General features: G+C 28.9%; 3 protein-coding genes and 1 long non-coding RNA gene across 9 annotated transcripts in view; 2 read left to right on the top strand and 2 right to left on the bottom strand.

Annotated features, from left to right (window-relative positions):
• Positions 1-425: 425 nt before the first annotated feature.
• LOC127067428 (uncharacterized) lies at positions 426-2,213 on the bottom strand. 4 transcript variants are annotated; one of them, XM_051002278.1, is made up of 3 exons: positions 2,067-2,213; positions 1,711-1,934; positions 426-1,636 (listed from the first exon to the last, which is right to left on the bottom strand). In XM_051002278.1, exons 2-3 carry the CDS (start codon positions 1,905-1,907, stop codon positions 499-501), a joined length of 1,335 nt encoding a protein of 444 aa, XP_050858235.1. In that variant the 5' UTR covers positions 1,908-1,934; positions 2,067-2,213; the 3' UTR covers positions 426-498. The 4 variants fall into 4 exon arrangements, with proteins under 4 accessions (XP_050858235.1, XP_050858236.1, XP_050858234.1 ...); XM_051002279.1 differs by having other exon boundaries at positions 1,711-1,954; positions 1,998-2,204; XM_051002277.1 differs by having other exon boundaries at positions 1,998-2,204.
• Positions 2,214-2,303: 90 nt separating this feature from the next.
• On the top strand, positions 2,304-9,268 carry LOC127067413 (protein GPR107). Of its 2 annotated transcripts, none has more exons than XM_051002258.1 (10): positions 2,304-2,497; positions 3,003-3,113; positions 3,477-3,640; positions 3,712-3,866; positions 5,019-5,254; positions 5,341-5,474; positions 5,561-5,828; positions 5,928-6,200; positions 6,350-6,522; positions 6,687-9,268. In XM_051002258.1, the coding sequence occupies exons 1-10, from the start codon at positions 2,387-2,389 to the stop codon at positions 6,835-6,837; spliced, it is 1,776 nt and encodes a 591-aa protein (XP_050858215.1). In that variant the 5' UTR covers positions 2,304-2,386; the 3' UTR covers positions 6,838-9,268. The 2 variants fall into 2 exon arrangements, with proteins under 2 accessions (XP_050858215.1, XP_050858214.1); XM_051002257.1 differs by having other exon boundaries at positions 6,675-9,268.
• Positions 3,460-9,744, bottom strand: LOC127067414 (uncharacterized). The gene is made up of 3 exons (XR_007782620.1): positions 9,667-9,744; positions 9,483-9,562; positions 3,460-3,570 (listed from the first exon to the last, which is right to left on the bottom strand). It is a non-coding gene; the product is annotated as an uncharacterized LOC127067414 (long non-coding RNA).
• A 1,877-nt stretch (positions 9,745-11,621) lies between these two features.
• Positions 11,622-21,909, top strand: part of LOC127067854 (probable G-protein coupled receptor B0563.6) — a 39,885-nt gene continuing 29,597 nt past the window's right edge. The window contains exons 1-2 of one of the 2 annotated variants that reach the window (XM_051003237.1): positions 11,622-11,663; positions 11,743-11,860. The gene's annotated coding sequence lies outside the window, so the exon portion shown is untranslated. The remainder of the gene's footprint in view (positions 11,664-11,742; positions 11,861-21,909) is intronic. The other variant, XM_051003238.1, reaches the window with a different exon arrangement.

Genomic DNA, 21,909 nt, shown 5'->3' with positions numbered 1-21,909 from the left:
GGAAAGATGTATTACGTACGCGATAGGGCTTTAGTCAACGTCGAGCTCGATTGCGTGTATGTATTTCAAATGATATATATATATATATATATATATATATATATATATATATATATATATAGACTCTTTCATTTTTTTCCTTCTACTTTTAATTAGGAATATTTTATTTTTTATTACAATCAGAAAGTATAACATATAAAATTTGAATACACATTTGTCACAGTTTGTAAAACATGTTTTCACTATATAAAAATAATAGCTACTTTTGTTTTTTTGATACATTTGCTATCATGTTTATTTTTTATTATGAATTACAATTCAGAGTTAGTTTGAAAAAAAGTGTGAAAAATGAGTGATAATTTCTAAATATATATAACAAAATAACAACAATTTTGTATTGGATGATAAGAAAATATTATATCACATTGTATCCTTTAATCAGTCTTTTTATTTAGTTGTTGGAAAGATATATGTTATAAGTTGATATATTTTTAAATACTATTCTCTACCAATGATCTGCACCTTTGCATAAGCACCTTTACAACCGCTATTAGATACCAATAGACTTTGTTTCACTTGCTGTATTTTATCTTTACTAAGTTTTAGATGACTATCTTTCATTGCTTGCATTATACATTTTTCCAAAATTTCTTCGCTTAAAGGCTCATATCCAAATATGTATGCATTATTGTCTGTTTTAGAAAATGCAGCTGTAATCTCTTTAATTTTTGTATCCAATTCAATCGTACGATCTAAATTACGACTCACTTTCTCTATGTTAATTACTGCTAATATAGTGATACAAGTCTTTTTTAATTTAAATATGTTAGTTGAAAGATTTACAACGTCTAAAATATCATTCTCTCTTAAATTTTCGAGAACAATCAAATTACAACGATATGATGAAATCGCATTTATATCAACCTTATTTAAAGGTGGAGTATATTGTAAAATTTTATTTTGACTTGGAAAATTTCTTCTTATAATGTCGATAGTATAAGATTTTCCAACTCCAGTACTTCCTACAAGTATTGCGAGCCTTGTACAGGCCTTGTATGTTTCAAGAAATTCAATTAAAGATGGTATAACTTTATTTTGACCATAAACTTTTTGTTGTAACTCAATACTAGCATTGAAGAAATGTAATTTATGATTGCAAGTATATGTTACATCTTCCTCTTGGTTTAAGAAAGCAGCTATCAAAAATACAAATATTGGTATTAATATAAAAAATGCAACTTTATAGCAATAGTGCACAGAATTCTTATCTTTTGTCATGATTGATGATACGAGAGAACGATATTTTTTCTTTATTTCTTCATATGATTCTTTCTCAGAGATACTGTTTGATTTTTTTACTTCTTCAGTTTTATCTTCTGATGATTTTACTTCTATAGGACTAATCAAGTTAACAGTATCAATATTTTTATTATCATGATCCGACAAATCAATTTTGTCTATTTCCATGCTTTCTACTTCATCCCATTGAAGTTTTTTTGTATTAGGTAAATCATTAACAGGTTTATATAAATTCCAATCAACGTTTTCCTGATTATTCGTATGAGGAACAGTAGTTTCCCAGGTTCTTCTACATTCAGTATTATCTGTGTATAAACTTTCTGATATTTTTAATTGTCTATAAATAAAAGATATACGCATATGAACATCGTTTGAACAATAATCTTTAACAAACAAAATTTGATTCTTTACCTGATATTACTAGCTTTATCAACTATGTGCTCACAACTGTATTGTCTCATTAAATTAGAAGAATCTGGAGTTTGTAAACATTGTTCAATGAGTATTCTACTAGCTCTAGAATGCAGGTCAGAAAAACTGACTGCTCTCGTCAATTTATGCTCAGGTTCGTCATCTAAAAGTTTTAAAGCTGCAAAGTGCTTTTCCATTACATCAAGTAAAATTTCAAAAGTTTCCTAAAAAATAAATCATATATCTTAACCTTCAAATCGTTTACTAGCATTTGATTTAATGCTTACTTCACTCATTTGCATCTTCAAAAACATGACATATTTACATTCGAGGAATATTTAATAACCTTCTTTTACCTTTTCCTTTTTCTTTCTTTGCAACTACAGCGCACTGTTTTATAAAAAATAAAGAAATAGTAAATTTGTGACACAATAAAACAGGAAGAAAGAAATAATATCAACGGACGTTGATGAACATTAATCACAAAAAAGATAGCGACGAGAGTTTAAAAATCACGCATGCGCAATTCTGTTCGTTCGTTCCGCGCATTCTGATTGTCCGATTCCGATTGTTTCCCACGTTCGTGAGTCAGACCAGTCTTTGCTCGCGTATTGCTGAGCGCGTGTATAAGATTGTTCAGTGTTAGGTAACGAATCCTACGTGATGTGACATTTCTATGATCACAAACAACTCAAAAATGTATTTGCAAAGCTTTTTCGTTTCGTGCTTTTGGACTTTATTAACAATCACAGTGGTTACAGCTAGAATTCATAAACTTGAAATACGGGTTAGTATCGCGCAAAGGATATCTCGCGTTTAATGGCTCTTTTTTCCTTCTTTCTCTTTTTAATTATTATCTGTCTCTTTTTTTATTCTTTCTTCTTTCGGTTTACATATAATTTTGTTTCAATTACGATGCAGTACTGTAATGATCGTGCAATATTACAGATGGATAGGCGTGTTACATCGATATCTTTCTTTCATATATATGTGAAACATATATCTTATATTCGTATGCGTATAATACGTGGTGTACAGTAGCGTGTCCATATATATGTAATATCCGTACGTACGTACATTTCATGAATTCAATTACGCAATCAACAATCGGAAAAATTTTACGAGATATATGTAAAGGATATTTTGAATGAAATAAATCGATTCTTATATAAATTATATAAAGTTTAATATCTATGAAGTGTGTGTGTGTACTGTCAGTACCCGGTTATGTGGAACCATCATTAGTTCGGTGATCATCGATATCACATGTTTTGTTTCATTTTTTTTTGCAGAAAGACATAAGGAGATATATATCGCTCAGTACGTTTGGTTTTTACAAGGATGGTATTCTCAATGTCAGTCTTACGAATTTCAAAGCAGATCCTTTAGACAAAAATGCAGTGGTAAGTTGTACAGTGCCATTACTTTGTAGAGGCACAGCCACCTGTTTGTTTTGTCCTTTGGACTTAATTTACAAACAAATTATAGTCAGAAATGTAAATTTATATTTTGTCAATTACACTATGTATAATATTGAATGAATAACTAAATCATTCAAGATTTAGAAAATTAAATAGAGTATTTTATATATATATATATATATATATATATATATATATATATATATAAGAGTAAAGATTATATTCTCTTTTCATATTTGGTTTATTAAATTTGTCTTGAAATCTTTTAAATATAATCGGTATATATATTCTGTGATATATCTATGCATTAATGTTTAAGCCAAACTTTCTTTATTCGGACTTCAGTTTGGATTTAGTCTGGACCGGACGCTTAGCGACGCAGTAAATCCTTATTTAGATAGTCATCAAGAAAGATGTGTACTTCAAAATATATCCAATCCTAAAACAGAGTTAAAGAAGAAGAATGATAGTACTGTTATATACTTTACAATGGACTTTACAAATTTATCGTAAGTAATAGTTTTATCTAAAGACTTATATCTAAAATATCTATTGGAGAGTATGTCTTTTTATTTTTTAGATTGAAGATAAATTGCAGTCACAATATACATACAGTTCATATATATAAAGACTCTAGTTTGATACCAGATTTTAGGATGAAAAGAAATTCTATGCCAACAAAATTTAGTGATACAGCGCTTTTTCCAAGACGGAAACGTAACATATCTATTCATGGTAACTAATTTATTTTGTTGAAATATTTAGTCGAATGTTAAGTTTTGAATTTTTGTATCATATGATGCACACATACAGTGATTAATACCTATACTTGTTTCAAAGTCGTGATAAATATAGATCTCTTTAAATATACAATTTATTTTTGTCAAGTCTAATCGCTAAACTTAGAGTTACAGTTTAAGTACATCTGTTACCAACAGGTGGAAAGTGGTAATTTGGCTCGTTCTTCATAACCATGATGCCCATCTTATTTCAGACATTGATTATTAATATTCTATAAATTACGTACAGAATATTCAATCGTGCCAACTTTCAAGGAAACATTATTTTGAATATTCCAAATAATGTTAGAGAAATTCACTTATATATTCATAATTTAAAATATTTTTAATATAGATATCACATAAAAATGATATTGTTGGGATCGTATTTAAATACTTTCATAGAGAATTTTTATTGTAATTAAAATTACGATAGATATTTACACATACAATGAGATATTAAAGTTCTCTAAATTGGTTTTGATATTATATTACTTACATTGTTTGTCATTTTTCCATTAACAATAATTGACAATACATTGAATTAATTTGTAATTTTGGGCAGCTAGCCAAATTCGAAAAGAAAATTTTTATAACATAAGTAAATTAGCTTATTATAAAATATCTTATAAATGTATTAGAATTTATGTCTCTCTCTTTCTCTCTCTTGCATATTCTATATTCCTAATTAGAATAATTTCTTTTTCTGTTTATTATTACATCAACGTACATCTTATGCATAAGAATTTCTGAACCAAAATGATTGATGAATACATATACGTGAACTTAAAGCAATGTCAGTGATTGAACATTTCCGTGATGGCAGTTGCTATAATTACATCTTGTCCTCAATCTTATAAATAACACAAAAGTTAGATATTTTTGAGAGTTTGATTAGGTAACTATTTTCTTTGATTCATGTTATAAATTTTTCTCTTATGTCCATCAAGAATGAAATTTACGTGATCATTTAAATCGTTTTTTGATCTGAAAAACGCTTTTGATCTATTTTTATATAAAATAATGAATCACACATTTTTGTCTTCAGTTCAATTTTTGTTATCATGTAATACCTAAGAAACGATCTTATATGAAAATTTTATTGCAGAAAATGAAAAACCCATCAAAAAAGACGAGATTGATCTCAAATTAGACTCGTATAGTTGTGCTCATTTAGCACAGGCACCCTTACCGATGACCATGGAAATTGTAAAGGGTAAAATGTATTATAACACGAGCTTTGCCATGTACATAGCTAATAAAGAAGAAGAAGGTCTTTACAATCTTTATTTTCATAATTGTCCTAATTATAAGGATGATACTCAAGTTGCTGTAGATTTTACGGTAAGGCATCATGTACAATAACAGAGTTTTTTTAAGTAATAAAATAATACACACACACACATATGTATATATTTCTTTTTTTACAGATACAAATAGCTGAAATCAATCATGGAAATTTTCTTAGTGCCGGAGAAATGCCTTTACCAGCTTTATATTTTATGATGGCTTTTTTATTCCTCTTTTCTGGCTGCTTCTGGGTCTTCATACTTAAGAAAAGCAAGTAAGGTTTCCATTTATAAACTGTGAAGCCTATTGAAACATATTTAATTTTTTTAAACTTATTTTATTATAATTTTTTTTATACAGGCACCCTGTCTTTAAAATTCATTATTTAATGGCAGTACTGGTATTTCTGAAGTCTTTATCTTTACTATTCCATGGCATCAATTATCATTTTATTCAAACGAAGGGTGAACACGTAGCAGCGTGGGCAATACTGTATTATATTACACACCTGTTAAAAGGTGCTGTACTGTTCATTACTATTGTCCTTGTTGGGACAGGATGGACATTCATTAAACATATTTTGGCAGATAAGGACAAAAAGCTTTTCATGATCGTCATTCCATTACAGGTAACAAGAAAAACAATTTATACTAGAATCAACTTTAATAAATAATTTCTATCGAAAATATCGAATTAACTCAATGTAATCTGTTATTTTATTATTTAGGTATTAGCAAATGTTGCGGAAATAATAATAGAGGAAGGCGAAGAAGGCGATATAGAGAATCAAACATGGCGCGACGTTTTTATTCTCGTGGATTTGCTTTGTTGCGGTGCTATTTCATTCCCGATAGTTTGGAGTATCAGACATTTACAAGAAGCTGCTCATACGGATGGCAAAGCGGCTGTTAATTTACGAAAACTCAAACTTTTTCGACATTTTTATATCATGATACTCGGTTATATATATTTTACCAGATTTATAGCGTACTTACTGAAGGTACGTAGCATATAACCATTTTAAATTTGTTGTTATAATAGTAAGGGAATCTACTTATCAGTGCCAGCATAAAATCATATATATTTTGATGAATATAACTGTTTCTCTTTCTGATAAACATAACTGTTTCTTTCTTCCTCTTTCGATAGAGTACGGTACCGTTCCAATACGAATGGTTAGATGAAATGTCTCGTGAAATGGCAACTTACGTTTTCTTCGTTTTAACGGGTTATAAGTTTCGACCAGCCTCCGCGAATCCTTATTTCACATTAACAACTGATGAAGTAGATCAAGCTGACGATGACGATGAAATGGACATTGTGTAAGTATTATTTTACTATAATGTTCTGAGATAATATCACAAAACTTTTTTTTTTAATTTTTTCTTTTTCTCTCTGTGATTTTATAAGTTCAATGATTGCCTTAAAATTTTTTCTTAGATTAACTTATCCTATTCTAACGTCACGAACTTAGCCTCTTTTCTAGCGTTAGCGGTGGTAGCGGACTTACCGAGAATCTCAGTAAAGTTAGCAAAGTTTCCAAAGTGGTAAGGCCAACGACCTCGGAAATTCCATCTACTCAAGAGGAAAGGGATAGTCTTTTTAATAAAAAAGATGCTACTCATGAGTATGATTGAACACATGAACTATACCTAATAGATCGATTTTGGGTATGCTCCGTGTGTATAACGTATGTGTATTTTGTAAAATCTCAATATGCTTTTTTGCGAGTAAGATGAACTTTGCGCACTTTGCGAAAAAGAGAAAGAGAGAGAAAGAGAGAGAGAGAGAGAGAGAGAGAGAGAGAGAGAGAGAGAGAGAGAGAGAGAGTGAGAAAGAATAATATTGAAAGAAAGAGTTTAGAATGTAAAGCACGAGATAGTTGTAAAATAGTTAACTCGGAACTTTCTGTATATTTCCTATACTACAAGGTGATTCACGCAACTGTAACAAGCTATATATTTTTTCTTTTTTGGTTGAAGTTAGAAAAAGATGTCGGAAGGAAAAGATATATGGTTTAAAATGGATTACATATTCATAATCATATTTTTTTGCAAGTGCATGTGCATTTTGTAATTGCATTATTATCTTTTAGATAGGAAGCTCTATTTTGCTTTTATTGTTACATACACTATATTATTATTCGTAATTATTCACGTTATTCACGTAATCGTTCATTCTACGTAAGAAAATATTAGGGTAAGATGATCGAGAAATGATTAATTAAAATGATAAATGATTAATTTTGAAAAAAAAACATCTTTATTAAAGATGTTTAAATGCTTTTTCATTACGTTATAAATATTTCGTAAAACGCTTTTTAATTTGATTTCATAACTGAATTGAGTTGATTTTTAGTAATTATTATTACCAAAATTTATGTATTCTGTTATTTTTTATTTTTATTTATTTTTAAGAATTTTATTTTTTATTCGTTTTATTACTTAAAAAATGTGATATTTCATATATTATAAGTTGTACATCTGTGCTAGGTTTCGTACTCTCTATTATAATAAATTATCATTGATTGATAAAACTTTTCCGAATACACATCTGCTTCTGTTATGAAAACAAATAATGAAAAAAAAAATGTAAGAAGCGTTTTCTTTCTTTTTTTCTTCAATTTAGCTCGTGAATTAATAATTCTTTGATCATGTTATTTTAATACTTTTTTAGGTAGAATGATGAGGATACAAAAAAAGGAAAATTTAGATTTACAAAAATGCGTTTGTACGCGCGAGAAAATGCGATCGTGAATATAGCAATTTATCTTGAACTAATCATCGTTTTCCTCTAACATTTTTTTCTAACTTCAAGCAAAAAAAAGAAAGATATAGTTTGTTATATAGTTGCGTAAATTATCCTGTATAAATATACGACCGTTTCATATTCCTTAGAGAATAAAATAATAAAAGCGATATATCGCGCGCCGCAGTGGTAGTTAAAAAGCAATCGTACAACTTTGTATTATTATTATTATTATTATTATTATTATATTATTATTAATATTATTATTATTATTATTACTATAATTAATATTATCATTATCATCGTCATCATCATCTTGTACTTAATGACAAAAAATTCAATCATTGTAAAGTACGACTGCGGCATGCATTTCGTGCAGAGATCGTAACTTAATAAGTATGTATGACGTACTTTATATTTTATACGTCGAAATATTCTCGTTTTGATCATGTAGTACATCCTCCCTTCCCTTTTACTTCCTCGCTTTTTATGAGATTCTACATGTTATTATTCGGCATTCGTTACGTTCCGGCAGTGTTTTAAAAGTGTTTAAGAATGTTACAAACAAATCTGTTAAAGGACTTCACACACAGATAATTCATGATACGACACTACGTTCATTAAGTGCTAATGATATTCTTTTTTTTTTCACTTTTTCTTTTCTTTTTCTTTTTAAGAATTCTGTAAATAAGAAAGGAAAAGGGAATTATAGTTCGTCCTAATCTTCGAGTTCCATTGAAAAATCAGCGTTGACATCGTTCCATCAACGCGTTTGTCTTTTTGCCATTTCCAAAGTCTCACATTTTGATGGAATAATTTTGTGGAATTTTTCTAAGCATTTAGACGACTATCTCTATTCTTATCTTTTTACGACACGCTTAAGAATTTTTTAAAATATTGTCGTCCAGAACTCTTAAGTATGTTGTGATAGGCGATCCACGCCCGTATCTATATACATGATTTATCTGTCACAATCTAATTTCTTCTCTTTTTTTTTTATTCGCACATTGTAATCTTTCTAATGTGAACAATATAATTGTTATCTATATCAAGAAATAATTGGAAAGTCGAAACATCAAAGATGTTTCCTGTCGACAAATTTACTATAATACGTTATTGCGAATAATATTATTATTAAACTATTATTATTTATGCAATATGTGTATCAATATTAGTTTTGACATTTGTTATAAATAATACACTATGTTAACGTGTAATAAGCAGAAAACGACGGAAAAAATATTGAAAAAAATAAAGCGGATATTTTTATGAAATTGTAACAGCCATATCCTATATCTAATAAACATCCTATAATTCGAATTACAATGGATTAGAACGATCTGAAGAGTGATGAATGCATCCGAATTTATTCAAATAAATGGTAATATGTCACAGACAGACAGATAGAAAGAAAGAGATAATTGTGCATTTAAGTGTCATCGAATTACGTGATCGGTATTTCTCATTGGTCGAACAAATATACCAAACCAGATTCTCGTCGTTCTAAACAATAATAGAATATATAAATACATACACAGTCGCACAACCTTCACTGATATTATCCTGGTGACACGTGAGAAATTGTTGCGTTTCTCTATTGTAAAGCTCGGTTTCCTGGTGACGGAGAAAGGATTAAAAGCGCAACGATAACGTAACTTTAGAGAAGAGATATGCAACGACATGCTGTTGTCGGTAGCTTGCTCGCATTTTATGCTTACAATAAAGCCTGCATTTTTATGCCAGAGTTCGTTCGTTCGTTCGTTCGTTCGTTCGTTCCAAGCCGCGCGTGAGTAAAGTTAAAAATAAAAATGTTGCAGCGATCTCGCTTAGTTCATTTTATTTTTCTTTTTTTTAATTTTATTTTTTGTATTTTTTATTTTTTACGATTAACCGCTTTAAAAGAATATTTTGTATTAGCAAAGAATATTTTTTCTTTTTTCTTTTTTTGTTTTTTTAAATTTCAATGTTTCGCTTAATTTGTTAATAAAAATAACAAATTTTAATTATATTCGTTCTTTACATTTCGGTAATATTTGCTTTTAACTGGCTGATACTATATCGACTTTTATCACTTCCGTAGCATTATCGTTGATATTACTACTTATTATATACTTATATCGTTTGCCCATATCAATGGTACTTACTACTTGACAATGATCGTTTTCTAATACGCCATGTTTTTCGAATAATTTATTACATATTCGAATTTATTATATTTCGAATAATTTATAAAATATTCAAAATTACGGTGTAAAAAAGAATTGTCTTTTCTGAATCTTAATTGCTCAATCATTATATAGAATTAATTTATTAATGTATACACCCATGTATTCGTATTCGTATTTTATATACGATTATTATCGATGACATGATTATGACATGATATCTTTCGTTTTATATATTTATGGTAATATAACTGATGTAGAACTTGTCGACATATCGAGAAAGATATTTTCTTCAATTTCTCTCTCTTTTTTTTTTGTATTTCTCCTCGTAGTATACATACATATGTATGTCTTACTAATGATGAAAGAGCTTTATCCATTTAAGGGAAAGACGCATGTGGAGTCTTAATGAAATATATCTAACTGCATCGATAAAAGGACAACCCGATGGTAGTGACTCATGAATAGAGAAAGAGAGAGAGAGAGAGAGAGAGAGAGAGAGAAAGTTCCACGAGGAAAGAACGATAGAAATCTCTTTTCCTACATTCTTTCATCTCCCTTCCACCAATGCATCTAAAACGAGCCTTTACTTTCATGGGATAGAACCCCATGTCAAACGAGGGCTCTTAATTTCTACTCCCTGCGGATCAGCCGTTCGATCTTTTCGACTTCGTTTCGTAAAAGCTCTTCTAATCTAGCCCTCAAGATGTAGAGGGAAAAATATTGTGAACGAAGTAGAAAAAAAGCAATATTGTCTTATTATCAAAAAACAAAAAGGGAACATTGAAATTATGACGTTAATATATCTTGCAAGTTATTTCGTTTTTCTAAGTTAGTAGCAACGATTTCTTTTTTCTTTCTTTTTTTCTTTTTTTATCAGTTCAAATACGTTTCTTGTGACATACGTATTAGGCACGTCTTTTAGGGGTGAACTTTTACAAGGGTTTTGTCTGGGTTGAGTCATAAATCTCAATCTTTCATGGTCGAAGTAATGGTTCGTCTAACCGTCCAGGTAACGTAGACAAGCGTTGCTCCTTCGTGATCCCACAAAAATTAGATCGGCTCGATGCGATAGTGCTGTTACGAGAAAGCTCGGAGAGAAAGAGAGGAAAAGATAATATAAATTATCGCTTATATAACAAAAAAATTTATTATTATTAAAAAGAAATGGAAAGGAGTAGTGAGGCTTAAAGAAGTAATAGAAAAAACAAAACAAAACAAAACAAGAAAATAAAAAACAAAATGAAATAAAAAGATTTTAAATTAAATTAAAAGATGTCTAATGATATATCAAAATATAATTTTAACTGGATGAATATTTATATTTTATTTTGTACAATTTCTCAACAAATGATTAATCATTTTTATTTCCCGCCTTTCGTTTTTGCGCCATTTCTTCGACTTTTTCCGTTTAATTTCGGTACGCATGCGCGAATTGATGAGACTCAAACGCGGCGAACGTACGAATCCTTGTTTCAGTTATCGTTGCGACGCGATCGAGAGAGGTTTGAGTTGATTGCTTCTTGAAAGGACAAGACCAAATATAGAACGTACGTTTTATCTATTCAAATATTTTTATTTTTTATTTTTATACGCGACAAAGAAATAGCTCAGAATCTCAAAATATAGAGAAAGAAGAAAACGTGCGACGTTTGAGAGAAGAAAAAAGGTGAAGAAGGATATTTTTCGAAAATCATCTTTTCGTTTTTCTTTTTTTTTTTCAATAACGATGAAGACGTGCTGCGAGGTAAGAAAAGTTTTTTAAAATAATTTGATATATATATTCTTTTTAATAAAAAGGGCCTATAAAATTTCTTTATACGTTTTGACGAAAATATGTCGTAACATTTTACAAAGGACCCTATTTATATTTATATAAATTTATTTATTTATTCATTAATTCTATTCAATATAGTACATATTAAAGATAAATAAATAATAATAAAGTATGAATAAGAAAACATATCAGAGAAATAAAATCAATCCACTAATCAGTTAATTAAGATATCGCCGATACATTTAAACGTTAGATAACGTAGTAATTTTCTAAACAAGATTGAAATTAGAATCTGAAATAATGGTGAAAGGGATTCCGATTCTTTTGTAATTGCATGAATTGTTAAATGTCGAACAAGAATGCGTATGAAGATTGTTTTTTCTAAAAAAAGAAAAAAAAGGATATTATTGCGCATTTATCGATGATCCTTTAAACGTGATGATTTTTGAAATACGTAATCTAATGAATATAATACGAAGTTTCGAGTTAACAGGTTTTTAAATTTATTTAGATTTCTTTAATAATTTTATGTAATTAGATAGCAATTGTTAGCGGTATACAACCATTTAGTCAAAAAAAAAAGAAGAAAATAGAAAATAGAAAATAAAAATAGAAAATTATAAGAGAAAATTTAAGAGAAAATTCATCTTTACTTTTCTTACGAAATATTTTATTAAATAAATTTTTATATAGATTATCATGAACGAAAAAATGATTATTATTACAATATTTTAATCATTTCATATATTTAGATGGTAATTATTGCTGATAACAGGAATGAAGTTTAGTTTTAAAAAAATAGAAGATTATAAAAGATTTATCTCCAATTTTCTTTCAAAATGTTGCTAAAGATAAGTTTTTACATGCTTTATCATGAACGGAAAAATTATTATTACTTCGTTGTGTCAAGTCTCTCGAAAGAAGTTCTGTTCACTTCAAGAGCTCAGTTATTAAAAAACAAAATATTTAAATAAAACTTACTTATATTTTATTTCGAAAAATTATTTTTAAATAAAATTGTTCTTTAAGAATTTTTAAAAAGAATCACTTTCGAATAGAAAAGAAAAGAAATTATTGAATAAATAAATAAATAAATTTCTTACACAACAAAATGTATTCGATCAAATAAATTTTTGGAATAATAAAAAAAGACAAACCAATCGAATAAAATAAATTTTTGAAATAATAAACAAATGTAGATTAAGCAGACAAAACTTTTCGGACCTAATAATAATTATTACAACGAAACGGACGATAAAAAAGAAAAGAAGTTTATGGAATATTTGTTCTCTTTTTCTCTTTCTTCTTTTGTACTTACGTTCCTTTGATCGTTCTCATATTCAACGCGTTGTTCGAGATCCTTTCGCGAGGGTAAGGAGAAATTATGCCGGCTCCGTGTTGAAGTTAAATGAAAAATGTTTAGCGTACTCGACGCGAGCTGAATAATCGATTGTTCCTGTTCGTCTCGAGTCGCGGTTACCTACGCAGCTACGGAGGCTGGATTCTCACGTTTCGTATTAATATCTTATCGTGTGTCAGGAAACCGAGTGGCCGGTTTCTATGACACATATAACGTCGACTTCTCGTCTCATTTGAAATTCATTGCTCGGCTTAGCGAGCCGCGAAACGCGGAAGTCTCGTTTCTGGCGAACTAATTCGATCCATCGTGTGATATTGTTCGAGCATTATCGATAATTTCAAGGAAATACGTTTTTATCAGGGATTTAAAGTGATCGTTTATTTTTAATAACAATAAAACTTGGAAATTTTAACTTACAAATTTTTTTCATTTCAATTATTATCACGTTTCAAATTGCAACGAACTTTCTGTTTTCGTCGTTTTGATCTTCTCTCTCCTCTCTCTCTCTCTCTCTCTCTCTCTCTCTCTCTCTCTCTCTCTCTTACAATTTTTATATACAGTATGACCCAGATTAAAACAATCAAACTTCACTAGTATTTTCTATGTGTAGAAATAAGAAAAAAAAAAATCTTATATAAACATAGATTCGCTAACGCTTTATTATCAAGTTGTGTATTACCTTGAAAAAAAAAAGTTGATTTATGTTCTCCATTTCAAAATGACATTCCCTGTTTCGAATACAAATTTCCTATAATGTTTGACATCGTAGGAAAATTGAATTTATCATTTTCCGAATGTCATGCTTATTTTGCTGCGGTTCAGTGAATCGATTATCAATCCTTCCAATCAGTTTTTGTCGCGAATTGATTATTGTACTAAATGATACACAATTGCTTTTACTCTTTCACACAAATAAAAGTTAAACGGTGTAAGATTTGGTGATCTCTCGGACTAAGCTATGTATCTTGTACAATCAATCCATCTTTCATGATAATGTTTGTCTAACCATTCTCTAACAGGTACCAAGAAATGTGTTAGGGCAACCATCTAATTGGAACTACATACATTAACGATAACTATTCAAACAGTAAACATGACTAGAAGAAGTAGGTTGTTTAGACATTGACGGCTTTTTGTTATATTACGATCTAATATCAACAACGAACTCGTTATTGCTCTTAAGCTTCATATTTTTGTTATAACTTTTTTATAAATTATTTACGGACCTACGTTTATATAAAATTTGTTTCTAATCGTAGAACATACTGACGAAGTTTGGGTCGTTTAAATTTTGGACACTTTGTATATTTAACCTATATGTAGTATGTTTTATAACAGTAATTCCTAGTGTATTTTGCGAAATCCTAAAATTCTATCAACAAAATCAAGAGTTCCGCGTGACAGTTTGACGACCGAATTATTGGAACGGAAAATTTTTATATTATTCGTATCAGGGATTTATTTTTACGATGTTTGGTTTCATTGAATAAAATCTGAACAAAACAATATTTATTTTATTTAATGTCTCATTAAATTTAAAGAAGAAAGGTATCTGTTATTTAAAAAATATAAAAAGATCCATGCAATCTTTGGATCATTTTTTGTGGGATACGCGATCAAAAATGTTTGTATATTATATATTAATATATTATATATTCCTGTTATAGTAATACAGTATATGATATTATGATAGTATATTAAATATTATATTATATTTATCATATATCATTATATTACCTAAAACTTCAGGGACGTCATTTGCAAGAAACACGATAGGTACAATGGAATTCACTTTAGAATTTAGGATTTGGTGAAACGATTTTTTATTGTTTATTCTATAGATTCACCAAATTGCATCAGCCATGCTTTTATTCAGTTGAGTTATCGTATTGTTTTACGAAAATGTGTTTTGCGTCTTCAGCAATTTTCAATAATGACTAGTTTTAAAGAGGTCAATTCGTACCCACTAGTACCACGTTGAATGCAATATTTCATCGAGGGGTTGTTGCAACGTTTGCGTGAAAAAGTGCGACGGAAAAGATTGGAATTATGGTGAGAGAAGGCATGACTGTTACGCCATGATAATGCGAGCATGCACATACGGCATTTCTCGTTTAAGAGTTTTTGCCACGAAATTCACTTCCTGTCTCGCAATCGCCGTATTTACCTGATTTGTCTTTGGTAAACTTTTTCATTTTTTCTTCTGCCTTGAACGGACGTTAAAAGATTGACGTTTTCCTATAAGAAAGGAAATCATTGACAAATTGACAAAAGTGCTAAACTCAATTCCAGTTTCGGTATATAAGAGGGTTTGCAAAGACGGGAAAACAAGATTCCAAAGGTTTATAGCATTCGAAGGGGACCACTTTGAAGAGGATTTTATGTAAATAATTGTAATACTAAGAATAATATATTTATAAAGAAAATCTTTTTTTGATCAGAATTTATATATATATATATATATATATATATATATATATACATATATATATATATATATATATATATATATATATGTATATATTGTACATATTATTATATGTATTATATATTGTAGTATATATTTTTATATTATTTTCTTTATAAATATATACATTTATATACCTATATAAATTTTATGTATTTTATAAAGATATATCTTATAAAGAATCAAGTATTTTTGTTTCCATAAAAATAAATTTGTCATAAAATATTTTGTGTTTATCAGTAATTAATTGAAAAATTAAATCAGTATTTATATAAAAGTTATATCTTGTTTATCAGAGGAAAATATCATAATTTCAATATTATCTTTTTTGGAGAAAAGTAACATTATTATTTTTAATAAAATATATGTAACATTAGATAGGTTTTGTAATAATTATTACTATATACAGAATATTTATTTTCTTATCATTAAATATGTGATAGCACATTTTCTTAATCATATTTTTTGTTATTTCCATTCATAAATATATTACTTTATTTATAAAAAAGATTACACTTTAAGAAATTTATAGTTGCGATTTAGGAGATTATTTGTTTTAATCGTTTTTATTACATTATGATGCAAGAAAGTTTATAATAAATTAATCCGTTTTTGATGAAAGTATGAATACCTAAGAATGAAAACGTATTTTACATATTAAATTATAATTTTTAATTTTGACCTGAGTAAAAATTTCTATTAAATATTTCTATTAAATAAAAATTTCATATGTATACATGTTCATATAGATTACATATAGATTACGACCATATAAATTTACATATATACATACATACATACATACATATATATATATATATATATATATATATATATATATACACATATTATATATACATACATATAAAATTTCTACTAAATCTTTCTATTAAATAAAAATTTCATATGTATATATGATCATATAGATATACATACACATACACACACACACACACACACACATTCATATAGATACACATGGTTTTAGTTGTACGTTTGGCCAATTGGATTTGAAAAATCGCACACCAGATCATCGAAACGAGACTAGGCGCGTTTAATTAACACGGCCATCAACCGCACGACAATCCGACGTTCGAAATTCTCTCCCTCCCCTCTTTCATCACTTTCAGACTGTACATATATACATGCGTATGTACACAAACATACACACACACACACGCATATACGAAGGTATCGTGCTTGATGGCCACTGAGTATTTCCAGGATGCATCTAACCGATTTCTCTCTTTGTCTCACTCATTAATTATGTAGAAATATTCGAAAAGAATGATTAACGATGCAAAGTTGCGAGAAAGTTTGTGACTCGATGTATAAATCTTTATCTACTTTAAAAATGACGTGTACATATGTATATACAATTTTCCAAAAAATTATGTTAAATGTGATTTTCCTTACGGATTAGTTGAGTTTTATTTTTATTTTTTATTTTTATGTATAATTACGTACAATAAGAATAGATTTATGTATATCATGATAAAAAATAATAGTTCAGATTTTGAAAATATGTATAAGAAGTTAGCACTGTCATATCGGATTTTTAATAAGTTAAACTTTTTATGATCTTCAATGCAAAATAGTAGAAAATATCTGTTTTTTCCGCTGTTTCCTTTTTTCTAAATAAAATAGTATATAAGTTGTTGAATTTGGCGAAATTAGTGTAAATTTAAATTTAAATAACTGAACATAATTGAGATTTAATGAAAACCATAATTAATTGAAATTACTGAATGATTTCTGTAAAAAACAATTAGCAACACTTTTCGTTTGACTGTTTCAGGGATTTTACTTTCGTATAATTCGTAGTTTATGAACAACAGTAGGATTCCGTGTTGGGATGTGTTTCGAGGGACAAGTTAATTCCATTAAGCGGACAATTGAGGACAATAAAATCTCTGTTATCTATAAAATCGAATATTCTTAACGAGCGTGACTTTTCGCTGTTTAGGATCGAAGTGTCGAATTTATGGTGCGGATCTCTCATATTTTAACATCTTTGTTATCCTTTCTTATATGCGTGTATACTTGTACCGTCGTAAATGAATTATGTACTTTTTAATGCTACTTCAATAGCTTATCACAATCAGATGAATCATGTTTATTATTATATATCAATCTAATAATCAGTTTTAGATATATGAAGATTTTTAATTTTCGATTTCGAAATAGTGATATTTTTTAAGATTAAAAAATTCATAAAAATTTGCATATGCAACAGAAAGAATTGGAACTTGTCGAGAAAATTTAAAATAGTGTCAGGCATGACCATAAATTTGTTTCGACATTTTTTATGAAAGCAATCAAAGATTGTAAACGGATAAAAATTTTAATTTGGTAAACTTAACGAAAGATCCCCATGTATAATATATAAGTCTCTTGTCAAAGTTTAAAATATTATATATTTTTATCCATGCAGATTCGTTCATACATTCTTACGCGTGCGCAAGCACGTAATTGTTTTACAATAGATTTCTAAATTGAATTGAATTAATTGAATTAATATTAAACTACAAATCGAGTTATATCTCACGAAAATTTAAGAGGAATTTACGATTACTTTTAGTTTCAAGATGGTGGATATTTCAAAAATTATCAATTTCATAATAAGTCAGATATCTAATGGAAATGAAAAAAAAGAAAAAATGGTGTAGAAATATTTAGAATAGTGTTAACTATTAACCGGAAGTACTTCGGTCGTATCTATTTAAGATAAAACACAGCTTTTTTTTTTTGTCAGGGGTTCAGGTAGCAGATCCTCCTTGACAAAACAGAACGTTGCTTATCTTTCATTCTCATCATTTTTATCAACTGAAATTTCATTTCGCTGAGAATCGCGAATTTTTCTTCCCTTTTTTCGACTTGAAATTTACGGATTTCAGCAGGAAATTCCTTAGCTTCCCGTGGGAACGACGATCGAAAAACGTTATCGAGTAAGGAAGCGAGAGTTGAATCCTACTCGATTATCGCGATGGAAGAACACAAGCTCCCTTATTTTATCCTCGATTCCGAAGGATTTGCGTTACGCTCGCGTAACTTCGATTTTATTCCGTTCGTGCGTAACGACCGAAAGAAGTCGATGTCTACCGAAGGGATAAAACGCATAAGGAAAAAGGGAAAGGGGAAAGAAGGATAAGAAAAGAATAGAAACGAAGTAGTATTCCATGCACGAATGCATCCATGAATGACCACTTTATTTATTGTTATTGGAAAATGAATCAATGAGCTAGTTCGTCCAATCGTTCCTTTTTCTTCGAATCTATGAGATGCTAAGTAAGAATGCAGAAACAAAATTTTTGTTAATGATTCGAAAATGAAATTATACAGAATATATATATATGAGTATATATGTATATACAGGATGACTCAGAATAAATGGGAATATTTTAGGGATAACTTTAGAAAATGTGAATAATAAAGAAAACATATGTCTTATTTGATTTTGTTATCGAGATATAGATAATCCGATTTTCAACATATTCTATCTGTTTAGTTTTATAAGGGATGTTTGAAATTATCATCTCGAATCTAAATACAAACTAGTAGATGTCTTAGCACTTGCCAATGACTGTCTTACTCACCTCTTTCCATATATCTTCATGTTGTTCGAATTTGCTGGAATATTATTCAATTCTTTCACGAAGAGTTTCAACATTGTCAATGGAAGTTCTATATATAATGGCTTTCGTTTATTTAATGAAAGAATTATTGCGATAACTCATTCGCAATAAGTACAAAAAAAATCTAATAGAGTACGTGTTTATATGAACTTTTCTTTTATCGTTTTAATATGTTGAAGCCATCTTCAAAATATTTCCCACTTACTCTAGGGACATCTATTGTGTAAGTATATATTATCCTTTTTTTTTTAATTAAATAAAATAAATCAAAATGACATTTCCTTATGTAAGATCATTTCTAATAATCCGTGAATTTTTTAACGGAGGGCTTATTTAAAAAACAAAAAAGAATAGAAAAGAAGTATTAATATCCAGCGAAACTTTAAACGGTCATTTACTGATGTTCTCACACTAAGTTCCTCGAAGAAGAAACAAGCAAAACAAAGAAAATAAAATAAGAAAAAAATGATGGCTCGAAGGTAGCAGACCACCCTCGTTTGCTCATCTACCCTCGTTGGAGTTTTTTATGGTTTCGTAAGTGGCGGTTCGCGATAAAGCCGAAGTTACCAAAAAAAAAAGGAAAAAAAAATTAATAATAATAAAAAAAGAAGAAAAAAATGAAAAAGTGAAAAAGGAAAATGAGAAGAAATGCTTGAGAAAGGAAGAAAAAGAGAGAGAGAAAGAGAGAGAGACAGAGAGAGAGAGAGAGAGAGAGAGAGAGAGAGAGAATGAAAAGGAGAGCGCTGCAGACCTTCAAGATATATTTTATATAATATCGAGGGATGGTCGAATAAGAGGGTGAGGATGAGGGTGGTTTTAGCGGAGGGGTTGAAGACCCAGAGTCGGATATCTTGAGAGCGCATAATTATCTCGACTCCTCTCGTATTATCGCGCCTCACGTTGCCGGCCACGAGACGACGACGATGGACGACGGAACGTTCGTTAATTAATGCTTTTCACTGATGGCCAGCTTTCCTATAGGAGATTTTCAAGAATTATCCTCGGGCATCTTCGAGTTAACTGACGTATAAAGCCTACTAATTCTTAGATCTTGGAATATATAAGAAAGATGGAATCTTCTGAAGTAAAAACTTATACCTTTTTACCCTATTATTCTGCGAAAGATCAATATAATCGGATCTACATTTATCAATGTATATTATTAACATTTATATGCGGTAAAAGAAAACGTAACAATTTTTTAATTGCTACGGTTATTTTTAAACGATGTATTTCTGAAATGTGCATGAATTAAAAAGTTATTATTCTATGATTAGAATTGTTTATTACTATTGTATGATGATCCAACGTAATCGATACTTAAATACTATATGAATTGAGAATCACTCATCTTTCAAAAGATTATTTTCAATTTTCATTATTTATAAATAATCATAGTGTACATAAGAAAATTGATATCATTAGCTTCTTGCTTGCTTCTACGTACTCATATATCATTGACCTGTCATATCTTTACTATATATAAATACTATTGTCACACAATGATACTTCATGGTAGGATTAACACGAAGGAATATGTGTGACTAATGGAAAGAGAAACTCGACCACATAGAGAGACTATCTTTACTAACACCATTAATGATCGCAAGTGTACATTCAGACTTTTAAATAATGAATCTTTTTTGAAATCAATTTTTGACAATGGATTATTAAAAAAAAAAAGAAAAGAAAAAGAGAAGTAATTTTATATTAATATTGCGATTGATTCTTTTTCTTTTTTTTCAAGAAATCACTTTTCTTTGAATCGTAACACGTATTGCTAGTCTAGCCCAGTATATTAAACGAAAGGAAATCGTAGCTTGAAGGAACGCGGATTACGATTCGTGAGTCTTCTCTCTCTTTCTTTCCATTTTTCTCTTTCTCTTTCTTACTTCCGGTAGCCGGTAACGCACGTGCATTGAACGTACAAAGAGAAAAGAGATCCGAGAACGAAATTCAGATCTTGAAGGAAAATGAATCACATTCCCTTCGAACTTCGAACGATAAGAAGATTCATATTTACACTCTGCTAACTTATTGTTAGTCGATCTCTTTGTGCGTAGTACATTTTCTTTTTTCAATTTTTAAAAAATTGAAAAAAAATCATTTATCCTTTTAATATACTTTTGGATATTTAAAAAATTAAAAGTCGGGTGATAGAATAATTTTTTTCTTTCTTTCTTTTTTGAAATAATTAGAGTAATTCCAGCAAATCAGACGATTCGGTCTCATATTTTGTTGATATAGTTCAATCTTTTACTAAATATTTTTAATGATAAGATTGGTAATTATTAACAAAACTAATAAACAATATTGTTTATTTGTTTATAATTAAGAAATTAGATTAGTTATTTGTAACATAGTAATTAAATATTCTCGACAATTTTCTGCTTAGTTCTTAGATCATAATTTATTAAGAAATAATTATTAAGAAATAATCATTTTCTGAAATATAATCCATTAATATGAAATTTAAAGATTATGCTTATGATAGTACGATGAGTAAAAAACGAGTGAGTCGTCACTCCTTGATTTTTGGCATAAATGGCCCGGTTTT

This window comes from Vespula vulgaris, chromosome 11 (genome assembly GCF_905475345.1).
Source record: "Vespula vulgaris chromosome 11, iyVesVulg1.1, whole genome shotgun sequence".
Lineage (NCBI taxonomy): Eukaryota > Metazoa > Arthropoda > Insecta > Hymenoptera > Vespidae > Vespula > Vespula vulgaris.
This window is presented reverse-complemented; position numbering and strand designations above follow the sequence as displayed.

Excerpts from the sequence above, each read along its gene's own strand:
- LOC127067428 (XM_051002277.1), bottom strand. The coding sequence starts at position 2,024 with ATGTTTTTGAAGATGCAAATGAGTGAA. Across the intron at positions 1,935-1,997 it reads TGAAGATGCAAATGAGTGAA|GAAACTTTTGAAATTTTACT; the intron begins GTAAGCATTAAA and ends TTTATTTTTTAG. Across the intron at positions 1,637-1,710 it reads GATAAAGCTAGTAATATCAG|ACAATTAAAAATATCAGAAA; the intron begins GTAAAGAATCAA and ends TTTTATTTATAG.
- LOC127067413 (XM_051002257.1), top strand. The coding sequence starts at position 2,387 with ATGATCACAAACAACTCAAAAATGTATTTGCAAAGCTTTTTCGTTTCG. Across the intron at positions 6,201-6,349 it reads TTATAGCGTACTTACTGAAG|AGTACGGTACCGTTCCAATA; the intron begins GTACGTAGCATA and ends CTCTTTCGATAG. Across the intron at positions 6,523-6,674 it reads GACGATGAAATGGACATTGT|CCTCTTTTCTAGCGTTAGCG; the intron begins GTAAGTATTATT and ends TCACGAACTTAG.